At 42.6% G+C, this 13,292-nt stretch overlaps 1 protein-coding gene across 4 annotated transcripts in view; it reads left to right on the top strand.

Annotated features, from left to right (window-relative positions):
* Positions 1-13,292, top strand: part of PIP4K2A (phosphatidylinositol-5-phosphate 4-kinase type 2 alpha) — a 116,750-nt gene that overhangs the window by 32,607 nt on the left and 70,851 nt on the right. For all 4 annotated transcript variants that reach the window (XR_016281957.1, XR_016281956.1, XR_016281955.1 and 1 more), the window contains exons 2-3: positions 2,452-2,549; positions 7,309-7,405. Coding sequence is in view for 1 of the 4 variants with exons in the window: in XM_089533354.1 (XP_089389480.1) it covers positions 2,452-2,549; positions 7,309-7,405 (195 nt within the window). In the remaining 3 variants the exon portion in view is untranslated. The remainder of the gene's footprint in view (positions 1-2,451; positions 2,550-7,308; positions 7,406-13,292) is intronic.

Below are 13,292 nucleotides of genomic sequence, written 5' to 3'. Positions count from 1 at the left end.
TTGTGGGTTTTTCAGGCTATGAGGCCGTGTCTAGAAGAGTTTATTGCTGGCGTTTCGTCAGCATCTGAGGATGCCAGCCACATAGCCCGAAAAACCCACAAAAACTATCCCAAAATATAGTTCTTTGCCACTGAACAAACTTCCAAAATGTAATTCATTTCCCAAAATAATCTGAGCTGTATTTACTTTCTTATTTTTGTATTTGAAACCATTTCCTTGTAGAAACTTGGTGATCATGTCCCTTATTTATTACCATCTCCCTGTTTTCTTTGATCACCAGATTAGACAAAGGTACCTTTCTCTGTAGTGACACAAAAAGACTCAGTAGTAGCTGGCTCCTCCCAGCCCTCAAAGCCAGGCACTAAAAACTGTGAAACAACTGCCTGTTTTTCAATTTCTGGCCATCTTGTTAATTAAAGGCACTGATTTTTTATCAGAGATTGAGAACAAAGACTACTCAAAGCTTGCCATGCTGTGCCTGTCTCCATTGTGTTCAGTTTCAAGCTGTCTATCTTCAGTTAGTCAAGCTTCTAAAGTATTTCATCTCCTGTAATCTCATACATTTGATGAAAAACATGAATTTTGCATATGAGGTAAATGTCAATCTAGCAGTTAGTAAGAAAAAAATTAAATTATTTTTTGGACACACATGGATGGTTCATCTGGAAAGGGAAATGTGGTTTTACATTTATTTGCCAGAAAAGATAATGCTAGACCTCTGGATTATTCCTTTAAGCCACTCCCACAGTATTGTAGTTATGTCATATTGCAACTTTGTTTTAAAAATTAAAAATACCAGTGTCAAGGACTCTTATAAGTAAAATTTATGAGTCCTTGACACTAGAATACATAGTGAAGGACACATCTCTTGTAAAGACTGCATTAAAAAAATAAAAACAAAGTTAGGACATGCCATAACTACCGTGTTGAGGAGCAGCTTAAAGAAATAATCAATTTTTGTTCATATCCTTTTTCCTATATTATTTCTGTGTCTGTATGCATGATCATTTGGAATGGATTTTAGGATACAGTAAATGAAGTTCAAGTTGATTTGGAAAAAAATCAATGCAGCTAAAGAACAATGTAGGTATAACTTAATTTTTGAGTGGTGTGTTGTGTTGATATATTGAATTCTGAAGTTTTGGGAGAGTTCTGTCTGAAAGGCATTTCCTGTGGGATGTGTTCACAGTTATTAATAAAGTTACCTAAGAGTTAAAATTCTTAGTTGTTCAGTGCATATGATTAGAAAACAATTTGTAGTACACATTTTTTAAAAACTGAATAAAGAAGATATATCTTTTAAAGAATCTTGAATTTGAACTCTGTCTCCAGTATAGACAGCCATGAAAGCTCACTGGCAAGTCACATTCTCTCAGCCTAATAGGAAGGCAATGGCAAGGAAAACCCTGTGTAAGTCACTGTAAGTCAGAGTCAACTTGAAGGCACATAACAACCACAATGCATTACCATCTCTCATTTTTCGTTTCCAGTAAATACACAGAGAAAAGGCTTTCTAAGGGGTAGAAAACACTTGGTCAACTCTCATAGTGTTTTACTGTTAACCATGATGGGATTTGGTGGCAATTTGATCACAGGAGGAGGATGCTTGCCTCCTGTGTGATAAAGTCCTTGGTCTTAGAACACTGAAATAATATCATCAACAACAATATCTGTTGTTATTATGTGCTTTTAAGTTGACTCCAACTTATGGTTACCCTCCCTTGTTGTTGTTGTTAGAATTATAGAGTTGGAAGAGTCCTAAAGGGCCACCCAGTCCAACCCCATTCTGCACCATTTTGCTCACCCTCTTCATGTCTTTGTATCTATTTGTTTGTTTTTAATTTTTGTAAGCTGATTTAGAATCACAGCATTGGATGAGTCATCACAGCCTGGAAACCATGCCACATGAGGAGAGACTTAGGGAGCTGGGTATGTCTAGTCTGGAAAAGAGAAGGTTAAGAGGAGATATGATAGCCTTGTTTAAATATTTGAAGGGGTGTCATATTGCGGATGGATCAAGTTTGTTTTTTGCTGCTCCAGAGATTAGGACTTGGAAAAATGGATGCAAACTACAGGAAAAGAGATTGCACCTCAACATTAGGAGGAACTTTGTGACAGTGGGAACTGTTTGACAGTGGAACACACTCCCACTGAGTTTGGTGGAGTCTCCTTTTTTGCAGGTCTTTAAACAGAGGCTGGATAGCCATCTGTTGTGGATGCTTTGGGTGTGAGTTCCTGCAAGGCAGGGGGTTGGACTGGATGGTCCTTGGGATCTCTTCCAGCTCTGTGATTCTATGTTGAGAGTACTCATTGCAGATTGGATGTTCAACAATGTATGGAGATTGTTCACCTAACATATTCTATGATACAGGCTGTTGGCCTAAAGTGAGCTTTTGTTTTCCATGTTTCATATTTTTCTTAACTTTTGTTTCTCTCTCTCTCTCTCTCTAGATCAATGAACTGAGCCATGTTCAAATCCCTGTTATGTTGATGCCAGATGACTTCAAAGCATATTCAAAGATAAAAGTGGACAATCACCTTTTCAACAAGTAAGTATTTATAGTATGATATGTAAATTTGATTATTTTTCAATGGATAGAAACAAGAGTCTTGTTTAACTTGGATTCCATGATTCTGCGTATATGACAAAAAGTGTTAGCTAATGTACTATTGGATAAGGGTTTTTTTTGGGGGGGGGTGGTCATATTTATATATTGTTTTCTATACCTGTTATATATCAAAATTTTGATTAAAAATTTCATGGAACATCTGTACATCAAGTAGAGTATCTCATCACAGAGCAGATGACAGTAGCATCCTTCCCATGTACATGCATGCTAAATTAAAACCAGCTAAATGCAGACCATCACAGAATTAATCTCCCTCATTTGTGCTTGTCCGTAAAAGATTGTGCTACATGAGTCTCTGTTTTGGGTTAACCTAGCCTGAACTCTCCCTAGAAATCAAGGTGACTAAACTAAGGCTGGAGCATCATGAGGAGACATGACTCACTAGAAAAGACAATGATGCTTGACAGGGTAGAAGGCAGTAGGAAAAGAGCAAGACCACATTACAGATGGATAGACTTAATCAAGGAAGCCACAGCCCTGAGTCTGCCGGATCTGATCAGGGCTATTGATGGTGACCGGGAGGTCTCTCATTCATTGGGCTGTCATAAGTTGAAGTTGACTTGATGACAGTTAAACATATGCACACAACTGCTAAATGCCTGTATGAATGTCACCAGAAAAAGTCTTTGATTTTAGGGATGAGCTAATGATGGTTCTAACTGTACTTATATAGATGTGAATCAGTTTGTTTAAAAGAAAGAGATCACTAAATTTTCCGCATCACTCCAAGGGAAATGGGAAACAAATGCTCCTCCACCCAATTTTCAGAAAGTGGGAGGTGAGGACAGTGAAAACTGGGGGGGGGTGGGAAAGTGGTTTTCCTTCTCCCTCATGTGGCATGATATACTACAGAGTGCATCGAGACTGAAAGAATGGTAACCCTTGGGAAGTGAATCTTTTTCTAGAAATTTGTTTCCAAGCCAGGCTCAGGCAGATTTACACAGTATCTGTACTCTTGTTTAGGTAAACCTCTAAGGAAAAGAATTCCATTAATGCTGCATCAGCTATTAACAGGGCTATTGAGTTTATACTTAATACAGTAAGTTGTTTATACTTAATGAATGTTGACCTATAAAGCTCTATACGACTTGGATCCAGGTTATTTGAAGGATTGTCTCTCCCTTTATGGGTCCATTAGAGTACAATCTGGAGAGGCCTTTCTCTCTGTCCCACCATCTTCTCATACTTGTTTTGTGGGAACAAAAGAGAGAGCCTTCGTGGTGGCTGCTCCCAGCCCTTAGAACTCCCTTTCTAAAAAGGCCAGAATGGCCTCATCTTTGCTCATCTTCTGGTGGTAGGTCAACACATTTGTATGTCACTAGGCTTTGCAAACTGATGAGGGTTGTATTTTTAATGTGGTTTCTTGCTGTTTTTAAGGGTTTAAAGAGTTTTTATATAGTTTTTAATGTATTTTAATATTTTAAGGTTTAATGTTTTAAATCATATATTGTTTGGTTTTAAAACTTATGTTTATATTTCTATTTTGACCTTTGTATGATTTTTAACTTGTATTGTTTTAAATATGTTGTTAGCTGCCTTGAGTCCCATTATCAGGAGAAAGGCAAGATATGAATGTTTAAATAATAAATATTAATACATAGCACACACAAATTATTGAGAAGGTACTATTGGATGACTTTGGATATCTGTGAAACAAAGAATTCAATTGTTAACTGCCTTGGAAGCTTTTGTTATGTGTATAAAAATATTTTTTAAATAGAAAAGGCCAGTATTTTAAGTAGGTTAAGGCCATTTGGTGTTTTATACGTCAAAGCCAGTATGGATTACTTCTGATAGCAAGTGGGGAACTGAGCATTACTGTAATCTACTCTTGAAGACACATCCTGTCAGGAGACAGGATGAATCTTCTATCAGAAACAATCCCACGTAGTGTGCATTGCACTAGACTGTCCTTTCAGAAGCAAAGGCATGAATGATTCATTGTTAAATCTGAAGCCTGCTAATTAGGTTGGAAGCTTTTGACCAGGTGGAAGTGATTAGAGAATAGTGCTCTACCAGTGATCTGTCTGAAGTTGCAGGCTCACCGATGGATCCAGGTTCTGCCACCAGGCTGAGAACCTGCTTAACCAAGGGAAGCTGATGCTGTCAGTGGAAGTCTTTTTTCCTTCCTTCATCACAGGGTCTACCAACAATTACTGTTGCAGGCTTGCCTGGATTAATCTTCAAGCAGTTTGCCTGTATCCAGCCATGGTGAGGCATTGGTAAGCACTCCACTATAGGACCTTGGTTTCATTGAAAAGACAAACTGAGCTAGCTCAGTTTGCAGGTATTATGCTCCAGATCTCCACGTAAACTCACTTAGTGATGCTGAGTAATCTTCCAAGTGGAATTAAGTGGATGCATTCGGACACTTCAGAAAAGGTTCTGAGAAGAAAATGAAGATACCTTTTAGAATGTCTAGGCCAAAAAAGAAAAGAAAAATAGGTCAGGTTTTAAAGCAGATTTTTAAAAAAGTACAGAAACAAAATAAGTCACAGGATAAAATGTCAGGCCAACAGTGATACTGGCAGCTACAACTGATTCCTTTTGCAAGCCACTGCTGATGTTATTAAGAATTTTCAGCAGATTTTTTGGGCTGCTACTGTGGCAACTTTGAGAGGAACAGATTTTATATGATCTGCCAACAGGTTATAGATGATATTAGGCAACATCCAACCTGTCCTTGCTCTTAAGAGCCTTCCCAAGAAATGTCTCCTAATGTCACTATATAATGGGCAGTGTAATAAGTAGTGGATTATGTCTTCCACCTCCCTGGAGCCACATATAAATAATCAGTGTGTGTAGGAGATACCTTTATACCTTTCTTCAAAACAAGCTAATGGCATTATTTGAAAATGGAGGGCAGTAAAGGCTTATCCAAGGGCAACAAATTATAAATCTTGAAAATATTGTTGGAAATATTGTTCTCTGTTAATAAGACTGTACCTTGGTGAGAACTTTTGCTTGTTGGCTAGCAAGCACATTTTCATATGATTCAAATTCAAAAATTCTATCTCTAATACTTGTTCTTATGGATTATTGAAGTATGGACATCCTCAAAATAAGTTTGAGACAATGATGACCAGTAATGGGCCCATCCACCCTGAGTGAGTTGCTGAAATAAACATAATTTTACTAAATTGCATTTCAGAGCAGTAGCTGTCTGGGGTTTCATTCTCATGTGAAATGCCAGGAATTGAACCTAGGACCCTTTATATGAAAGAGTATTGTGCACTTCAGCTGAGCTGTGGATCTTCCTCAAGCAGAATGGCACAGGCTCAGTCCTGAGCAGAATCTGGAAGTAAAGAGTTTACAAATAACAGAGTAACCTGTAATGATATGGAGATGGAGCTTGATAACTAGGTGTAACAATGTCACATCACAAAAAATAATGAAATTAGTCAAAATAAAGTTACTCTATTGGCATGATGAGTTAGGTTTTCTAGTGACTTTATAATGTTGCTTTTAACTGGCATTTTTGGAGACATTTTGATAGTAATTTTCAAGTTTGCTGCCATTTCTAACAATCGTAACATTATCCCCAAAGTTATAAAAAAGTAATGAGGAAGGAACAAGTTACTTTTTAAAACACTGTAATTGCTGGGGTCAATAGATAACATCTACATGCTACAGCGAGTAACAGAAACAAATTAGTCTTCATTAGTAACTGTCCAAGCCTTGATCCACAGCATTTCCTGTTCAGTAGGATTAGATAATCACCATCTTTGGCCAATTTCATATTGTACTTATCTATTTTCAAAAGCCTTTTACATATGATTAGTTCGGACTTCTGGCAAGAGTTATCTGTCCCTCCACTGGGAAGATGATGGAGGGAGAAGGAGAAGGAGACATGGTGGAGAGAGGAGTACTGATACAGCCCCTGACACATTCTACCACCAATGAGAGAATGCAATCTTCAGTTGAAAAACTGTTCCTCAGCCCTAATTTAAATGACCTTAAATACCAGGATTGGGTAAGGCTTGTGCCTGACATCTTACAGAGTTGGTGTCCATGTAGACAATGTTCTGGTGTTTAGCATGCTGGCTGGGAATGATGAGAATTGTAGTCTGATACCTCTACAGGGCCCATGTTGGGGAAACTGGACCCAGTGAGAGGTTGTTGATTATATCGGTTTCTGTGCAGAAACTGCTAATAAAGGTCACAACTATGTAGAGAGATCTTGTAGCACCTTTGAGACTAACTAAAGAAAGAAGTTGGCAGCATGAGCTTTCATAGTCTTGTTTACTTCCTCAGATGCATTTGGACCTAAGTAGACTTAAGTAATTCTGCAGAGTAACATGGCTGTATCTTTGAAGGTCACAGCTGTCATTCTTAGTGTTTTGTAATTTCCTGCAGACGAAGTGAGAGAAATTTTCTAAAAATCATGTTATTTCTGTTCTATTTTCTATCATAGATAATATGGTCTTCACTTTTGCTAGTTAAATTGGACCTCCTGAAAGGGCAAACTATTACATTCTGTGCCACAATGTGAAGATCTGTTGAAATTCTGTGTATAATGCCTTTTGATGAAGCAGTTCTGCAATGTTGTGTATGAAAGAGAGTATCATTGTGTTGGAGACAAAGTCTAAACCAGCAGGAGAGAGAACCTATTGCTATTTATTTATAGAAGATGAATATTCTTAGCTAATTTATCTTCTTTATCAAATCTCTGTTGCAGAGAAAATATGCCAAGCCATTTCAAATTCAAAGAATATTGTCCAATGGTTTTTCGTAATCTGCGTGAGAGATTTGGAATTGATGATCAGGACTTCCAGGTAGGCGGTTGTATCTTAGTAATCAAATGTTGTTGATTCAAGCTCCATAGATTCAAGTGGGGGAGGGGGGGCAATCTAGTTATGGATCTAGTTATTTTCAGTGTGTTTAGTTTCCCTTCTTCTGTGTTCATTTCTTTTCTCTCTGCCATTTAATATGTTCTGTATACACATAACTATCATGATAAAGTTACTAAGAGTAAATACTTTATCCTCACAAATCAGTATGTGTTCAGTTTGAACTAGAAGGTAGAAACACACAAGTGTTTTGTATTTTAAATAATCATAATCATAATAATTTTTTTAATATATCCCGCCTCTTCCAAGGATCGAAGCGGGATTACATCATTCTATTAAAATAATACAACACAATCCAAACAATCAGTAAAATACTAATACTGAATTACACATCCCTATTAGTTGCTTACAACATCCAATCGTCAAATCATATACCATCATAATTAGGCTGGAGCCTTAAATATTGTCTCTGTATAAAATCCGATAGATAAGCCTGCCAGAAGAGATCCGTCTTAAGTGCCTTCTTAAAGGCATCTAAGGTGGTAAAAAGATAGATCTTTTCCAGTAGACCATTCCATAACTTATGGGCTGTGGCAGTAAATGCTCTATGGGAAGTTGTGGTTAATTGAGTATTACGATATTCCAACAAATTCTTCCCAGATGTTCTAAGTGTGCGGGGCAGATTATGTAGGGAGAGGTGTTCTTGCAAGTAACTCGAGCCCGAGCCAACTAGGGCTTTAAAGGTAATAACCAACACCTTGTATTGTGCCCAGAAGCTAATTGGCAGCCAGTGAAGAGATTTTAGCACTGGTGTTATGTGGTCAAACCTAGATGTACCAGTGAGCAATCTGGCTGCTGCATTTTGAATCAGTTGAAGCTTCCAAACTTGGTACAAGGTTAGCCCCAAGTAGAGCGCATTACAGAAATCTAAACGAGAGATTACCAGTGCGTGTACCACTGCTTCAAGGTCCTTTTGGTCCAGGTAGGGACGCAGTTGGCATATCAATCGAAGTTGGTACCAAGCACTCCTGGCCATTGCATCTACTTGAGATGACAACTGTAGCAATGAGTCCAGGAGTACTCCCAAACTATGAACTTCGTCCTTTAGGGGAAGTGTGAACCCGTCCGGGACAGGTTGACAAATCTCCTTCCCCAGACTTAGGGTACCTATCGCAAGTACCTCCGTTTTCTCTGGATTCAACTTGAGTTTGTTTTCCCTCATCCAGCCCATTACTGACCGAAGACAGGCATCCAGAGGGGAGGTGTCATCCTTTGTCACTGTAGCAGTCAGAGACATAGAGAAGTAGATCTGGGTGTCATCAGTGTACTGATAACACTGCACCCCATATCTCTGGATGATCGCGCCCAGCGGCTTCATGTAAATGTTAAACAGCATGGGGGACAGAATGGCGCCCTGAGGGATGCCAGATGTCAGCTCTCTTATTGAAGAGCAGCTGTCCCCCAACATTACCATCTGGAATCTACCTGAGAGGTTGGAATGGAGCCATTGGAGTGCAGTGCCTCTGATACCTAACTCCCTCAGGTGTTCCAGAAGGATACCATGGTCTATGGTATCAAATGCCGCTGAGATGTCCAAGAGCACCAACAGGATCACACTTCCCCTGTTGATACCCAGACAGAGATCATTGACTAAGGCTACCATGGCAGTCTCCACTCCATATCCCGCCCTAAAGCCAGTTTGAAAAGTCTATAGCTTGGGAAACTTTCTGCTTTGAAGCAGAACTAGAATCTCCCAGTCAACATGGCTAGTGGCCTTGGTGGTGGTTGGATTCTGGGAGTTTTAGTTCCAAAAAGTAAGTTTTCCAAGCTTCGGATTTCATTAGCCAAGGCAAACCATTGGTCATATTTTCATAAAGCACATATAGGAATCTGCCCAATTACTAAAATTGTCTTCAGATACCCTGTTTCATGCACCTGCACTTGGAGGTTAAAATGGGTAGCAACAAGAGATGGAACTGCTTCTGTGACTGTAACATGCTTTGCTCCTGGAATTCCTTTTAGCTGTCCAACTAACAACCTTCCTTTGGGAGATAGTATTGACTTAGGAGACCATTAGGAACCTTCTCAGTTGCAGAAAGAGAGGTAGTTTGAGGAGGCATAAAATAAAATTAGATCATAAGGTCATTTTAATCTCATAACACTGGCCAAATGACAATATTACAGAGAGGATTTTACTATAAGATCATCTGCCATCAGTAATTCTGAGGAACCCTCTTTGAAATAATGAGAGTAACTGGTATTTAATGTCTTACCTATGACACTTACGAAAGTTGTCTTACCTAAGGGGTTAGAGTTGGAAGCTTTTTTAAAAAAATTACAGTACTAGAGGATTGTGTTCCATGCTGCCAGCATTGCAAAAATATCTCAGCATCTGTTTGCAAATCAATTTCTAATACAGTTTCCTTGTCTGTATTAGAAATTGCTCTAGAATTGATCATGCTTCTGATCTATATTTGTTAAAATTAGGCATCTATAATGGGATAAAAATGTAACAAATGGAAATTATACCTTAGTTATAATATCTCTCTTAATAGTATGTTTCTGTCTAGATTAAAGGCAAAAGTTGATCCTTTCCATGGGCTTGAATCCAAAGACCCTGCAGCATAAGCAGGAGGCATTTTTCACTCCTCTTTCTAAAAGGTGTTCTATCATGACACAGGCCCTATATAGACAGGCCAAAATAAAGCTGCTTTGGGTCACTTTGGAGGTATGCTGTTTAAATGATGCATGCGTCCTAAGAATCCGGAAGCTGTGCTAAAGCTGCACTCCTGTCCTTAGTACTGGATTGTGGCTTTGGCGCAGCTTCCGGACTCTTAGGACGCATGCATCATTTAAACAGCATACCTCCAAAGTGACCCGAAGCAGCTTTATTTTGGCCTGTCTGTATGGGGCCATAAAGGCCACTGCGATTTATTGTTCAGAGTAGTTTAGATTGGAACATTGCTGCCTCTGGGCACCTGGAGGTCCAACCCCAAAACTGTTCCCCAGGGCCCTGATTTTGTCCTTGCATATATAGTGCTGATATACATTAGCATATGTAAATTTTATTTGCATCCTGTGGATCTGGAACCCACATCTTTTTAGAGCCTTACAGTGACCCTGCTGCAGAGAGAGGGAAATTAGAAGCCTTTTTCACTCTTGGGAAAATGGAAATGTCTTCTCTTCACAGACTAGGATCTTTGGAACTAAGACCATGAGGGAAGCCTTTTTTATATGTATAAATGGAAAATTATATTGTTCTTAACCAAGAGCCCTGGTGGCACAGTGGTTAAGGAACTGAGCCCTTCCCAGAAGGCGTCTGGCTCCATCCTGGCCTCTGAGGGAGAGAGGGGTGGGCCAATCCCATCAGGCCTCCCCAAAGGAACTGAGCCCTTCCCAGAAGGCATCTGGCTCCATCCTCCACTCCCTTCCCCTTTTGTGTCATGTGTTCTTAGATTGTAAGCCTGAGGGCAGGGAACTGTCTAATTAAAAGATTGTATGTACAGTGCTGTGTAAATTTACAGCACTGCATAAATAAAGCATAATAATAATAATAATAATAATAATAATAATAATAATAATAATTACTTGTACTGCAGCCACTCACTCAAAACCACAAGGTTACGAGTTCAATACCAGTGAAAGGGCTCAAGCTTGACTCAGGCTTTCATCCTTCCGAGGTTGCTAAATGAGTACCCAGATTGTTGAGGGCAATTAGCTTACAGTTGTAAACCACTTAGACATTGCTAGTTCAGTATGAAGCAGTATATAATTGAAGCTGTTTGTTAACCAGGAGTAGGAATTGTTTTGGCTACAGGCTGTGTATGACTTGCCAAACCTTCTGTGTGTCTCTTGTCCACCTTGCCCCAAAATAAGCTCCCAAAATGTATACATTTACTCCCAGAATCCTCTAGGAAGTATATGTGTCATACTTAATTTAGCAGCAGAGAAGGGGCCGAGCATCCTGACTTCGGGTGGCTCCGCCCACTTGGCTCCTGGTAGGCAGGTAGGAAAGAAAGAACAAAGGAAGTGACCGGGGCCCTGGCCCCCTCGCCCTTGCGGGCGGAGCTACCCAGGAACCCCAGTCTTCTTCCTGCCTCGCACCTGGTAGGACGTTTCTCATCCAGCTCCAGAGTTCTTAGCTCATCGCTCCCCGGACCCGCCTGGCTCCTTTCTTTCTCTTACTCAGCTCTCTCTCTCTCTTTCCTCCCTCAAAACTCTCTAAAAAAAACCAAACAAACAAACAAACAAACAAAAAAAACATCCCATTTCTTTTTCTACCTCCCGACTTTGTTCCTTCCCCCCCTCTCCTTTCCCCCCCCCAACCGCGGGAGACATGGCTACCGACAGGGATGCCAGAGCCACCGGGGAGCTCGCTTCCACTCTGCCCGGGCCAGCCCCGGCTTTGCCGGCTGCTCGCCGAGCGGCATCTCCACCAGCGCCCCTGGAAGTGGAAGCGCGGCCGCAGCGACCGGAGGAAGCCCTCCCTTCCGCTGTCGGGTCAAGGGACTCCCAAGCGGCCCAGGTGTGGTCAGAAGAGGGAGAGCCCTCACCTCCCAACGCCGGCGAGGACGTGAGTAACTCTCCCCCGCCGCCACAACTCTTAAGGTGGTTCAGGGCCTTCCTGGAGCAGGAAGCTCCCTCCATCACCAGGGCACCCCAGGGAGGGAACGAAGGCGCAGGCTCGCGCTCTCGCGAGGCCGGCACGCCAGCTTGGGGGACTGCTGCCTTCCCAGGGGGGGGACCACTCCTGATGTGGCCAGGGGCCATGCTCCCTCAGGCCTATCTCCCCAGCGACTCCTTACCAGGGGGGTGGGGGATGGCGCCGGGATGCCCCCAGAGCAGCGCGGACCTCTCTCCGGAGGCTCATGGCGGCCGCCATGATCGCCGGCCCGTGCTCCGCCCACTTCCGGAGGACCCGGAAGTACCTGGACGGCACCACGCGGCCGCTCATGGGCGCCGCCATCTTGGCCATGCGGCTGCCGATGGGCGCCACCATCTTGGCCATGCGGCTGCCGATGGGCGCCGCCATCTTGGCCAGTCGGAGGCCAACGACCACCGCCACCGCGGGCACGCGGCGGCGGGGCCACATGCAGCACCGCGGGAGGGCGGTGTCCCCGGGGGGGTCGGGGAGGTCCCCTCCGCCGCCAGCGAGCCTCAGCGCGCAGGCCAGCCCAGGGAGCGACGAGGACGCAAAGCGTCCAGGAAGCGGAGTTCCCCGGCACGGGGACTAGGCACCAGGGAGTCCTCCCCCAGTCTCACCCCCCTAAGCCAGACAGGGGCCCACTGTTCAGAAGAGGAAGAGGAAGGAGCTTCATGCTCTTCCTCCGACTCAGAGCGCTCCTACCTCCCGCCAACCAAGCGCCCCCGCCACGATAGGTCCTCTGGCCGCAAACGCCCTCGCACCACGCTTCCCTCTGAGGACGACATCTCGGAGGACTCTCGCAGCCCTTCAGCCTCAGAGGCAGAGGAGGGCGAACTCTCACAAGATGAAGGAGAGCCCAAAACAGACGCACAACTGTCCTCGCGCCTATTTAAACCAGAGGACTATGTGCCGCTCATTAAAAAGACAACTAAGACCCTAGGCATTACCCTACCCACAGGACAGGCCACCCCATCCCCCGACTCAGACCTCCCCAAGATGAGCGAGGATTTGTTCCCAGTGTCGGTCTCTCCAGTCCAGCAAATTCCCTGCCCGCTTAACATCATGCAGATTATTAGGGACGAGTGGGCGAAGCCAGCCTCCGCTAGATCCAATCACGGCATCACCCGCAAGTACTACGTACTGCAGCCAGCCGTCATGGACAAACTCAAGATTCCATCCGTCGACGCTCCTGTGTCGGCGCTTGTCTCATCAGCCGTTTTCTCTAGA

This window comes from Sceloporus occidentalis, unplaced genomic scaffold, assembly GCF_023333645.1.
Source record: "Sceloporus occidentalis isolate IW3139 unplaced genomic scaffold, rSceOcc1.0.p SCAF_7, whole genome shotgun sequence".
Lineage (NCBI taxonomy): Eukaryota > Metazoa > Chordata > Lepidosauria > Squamata > Phrynosomatidae > Sceloporus > Sceloporus occidentalis.
Note: the sequence above shows the minus strand (reverse complement) of the source record. Positions and strands in the feature narration are given on the sequence as shown.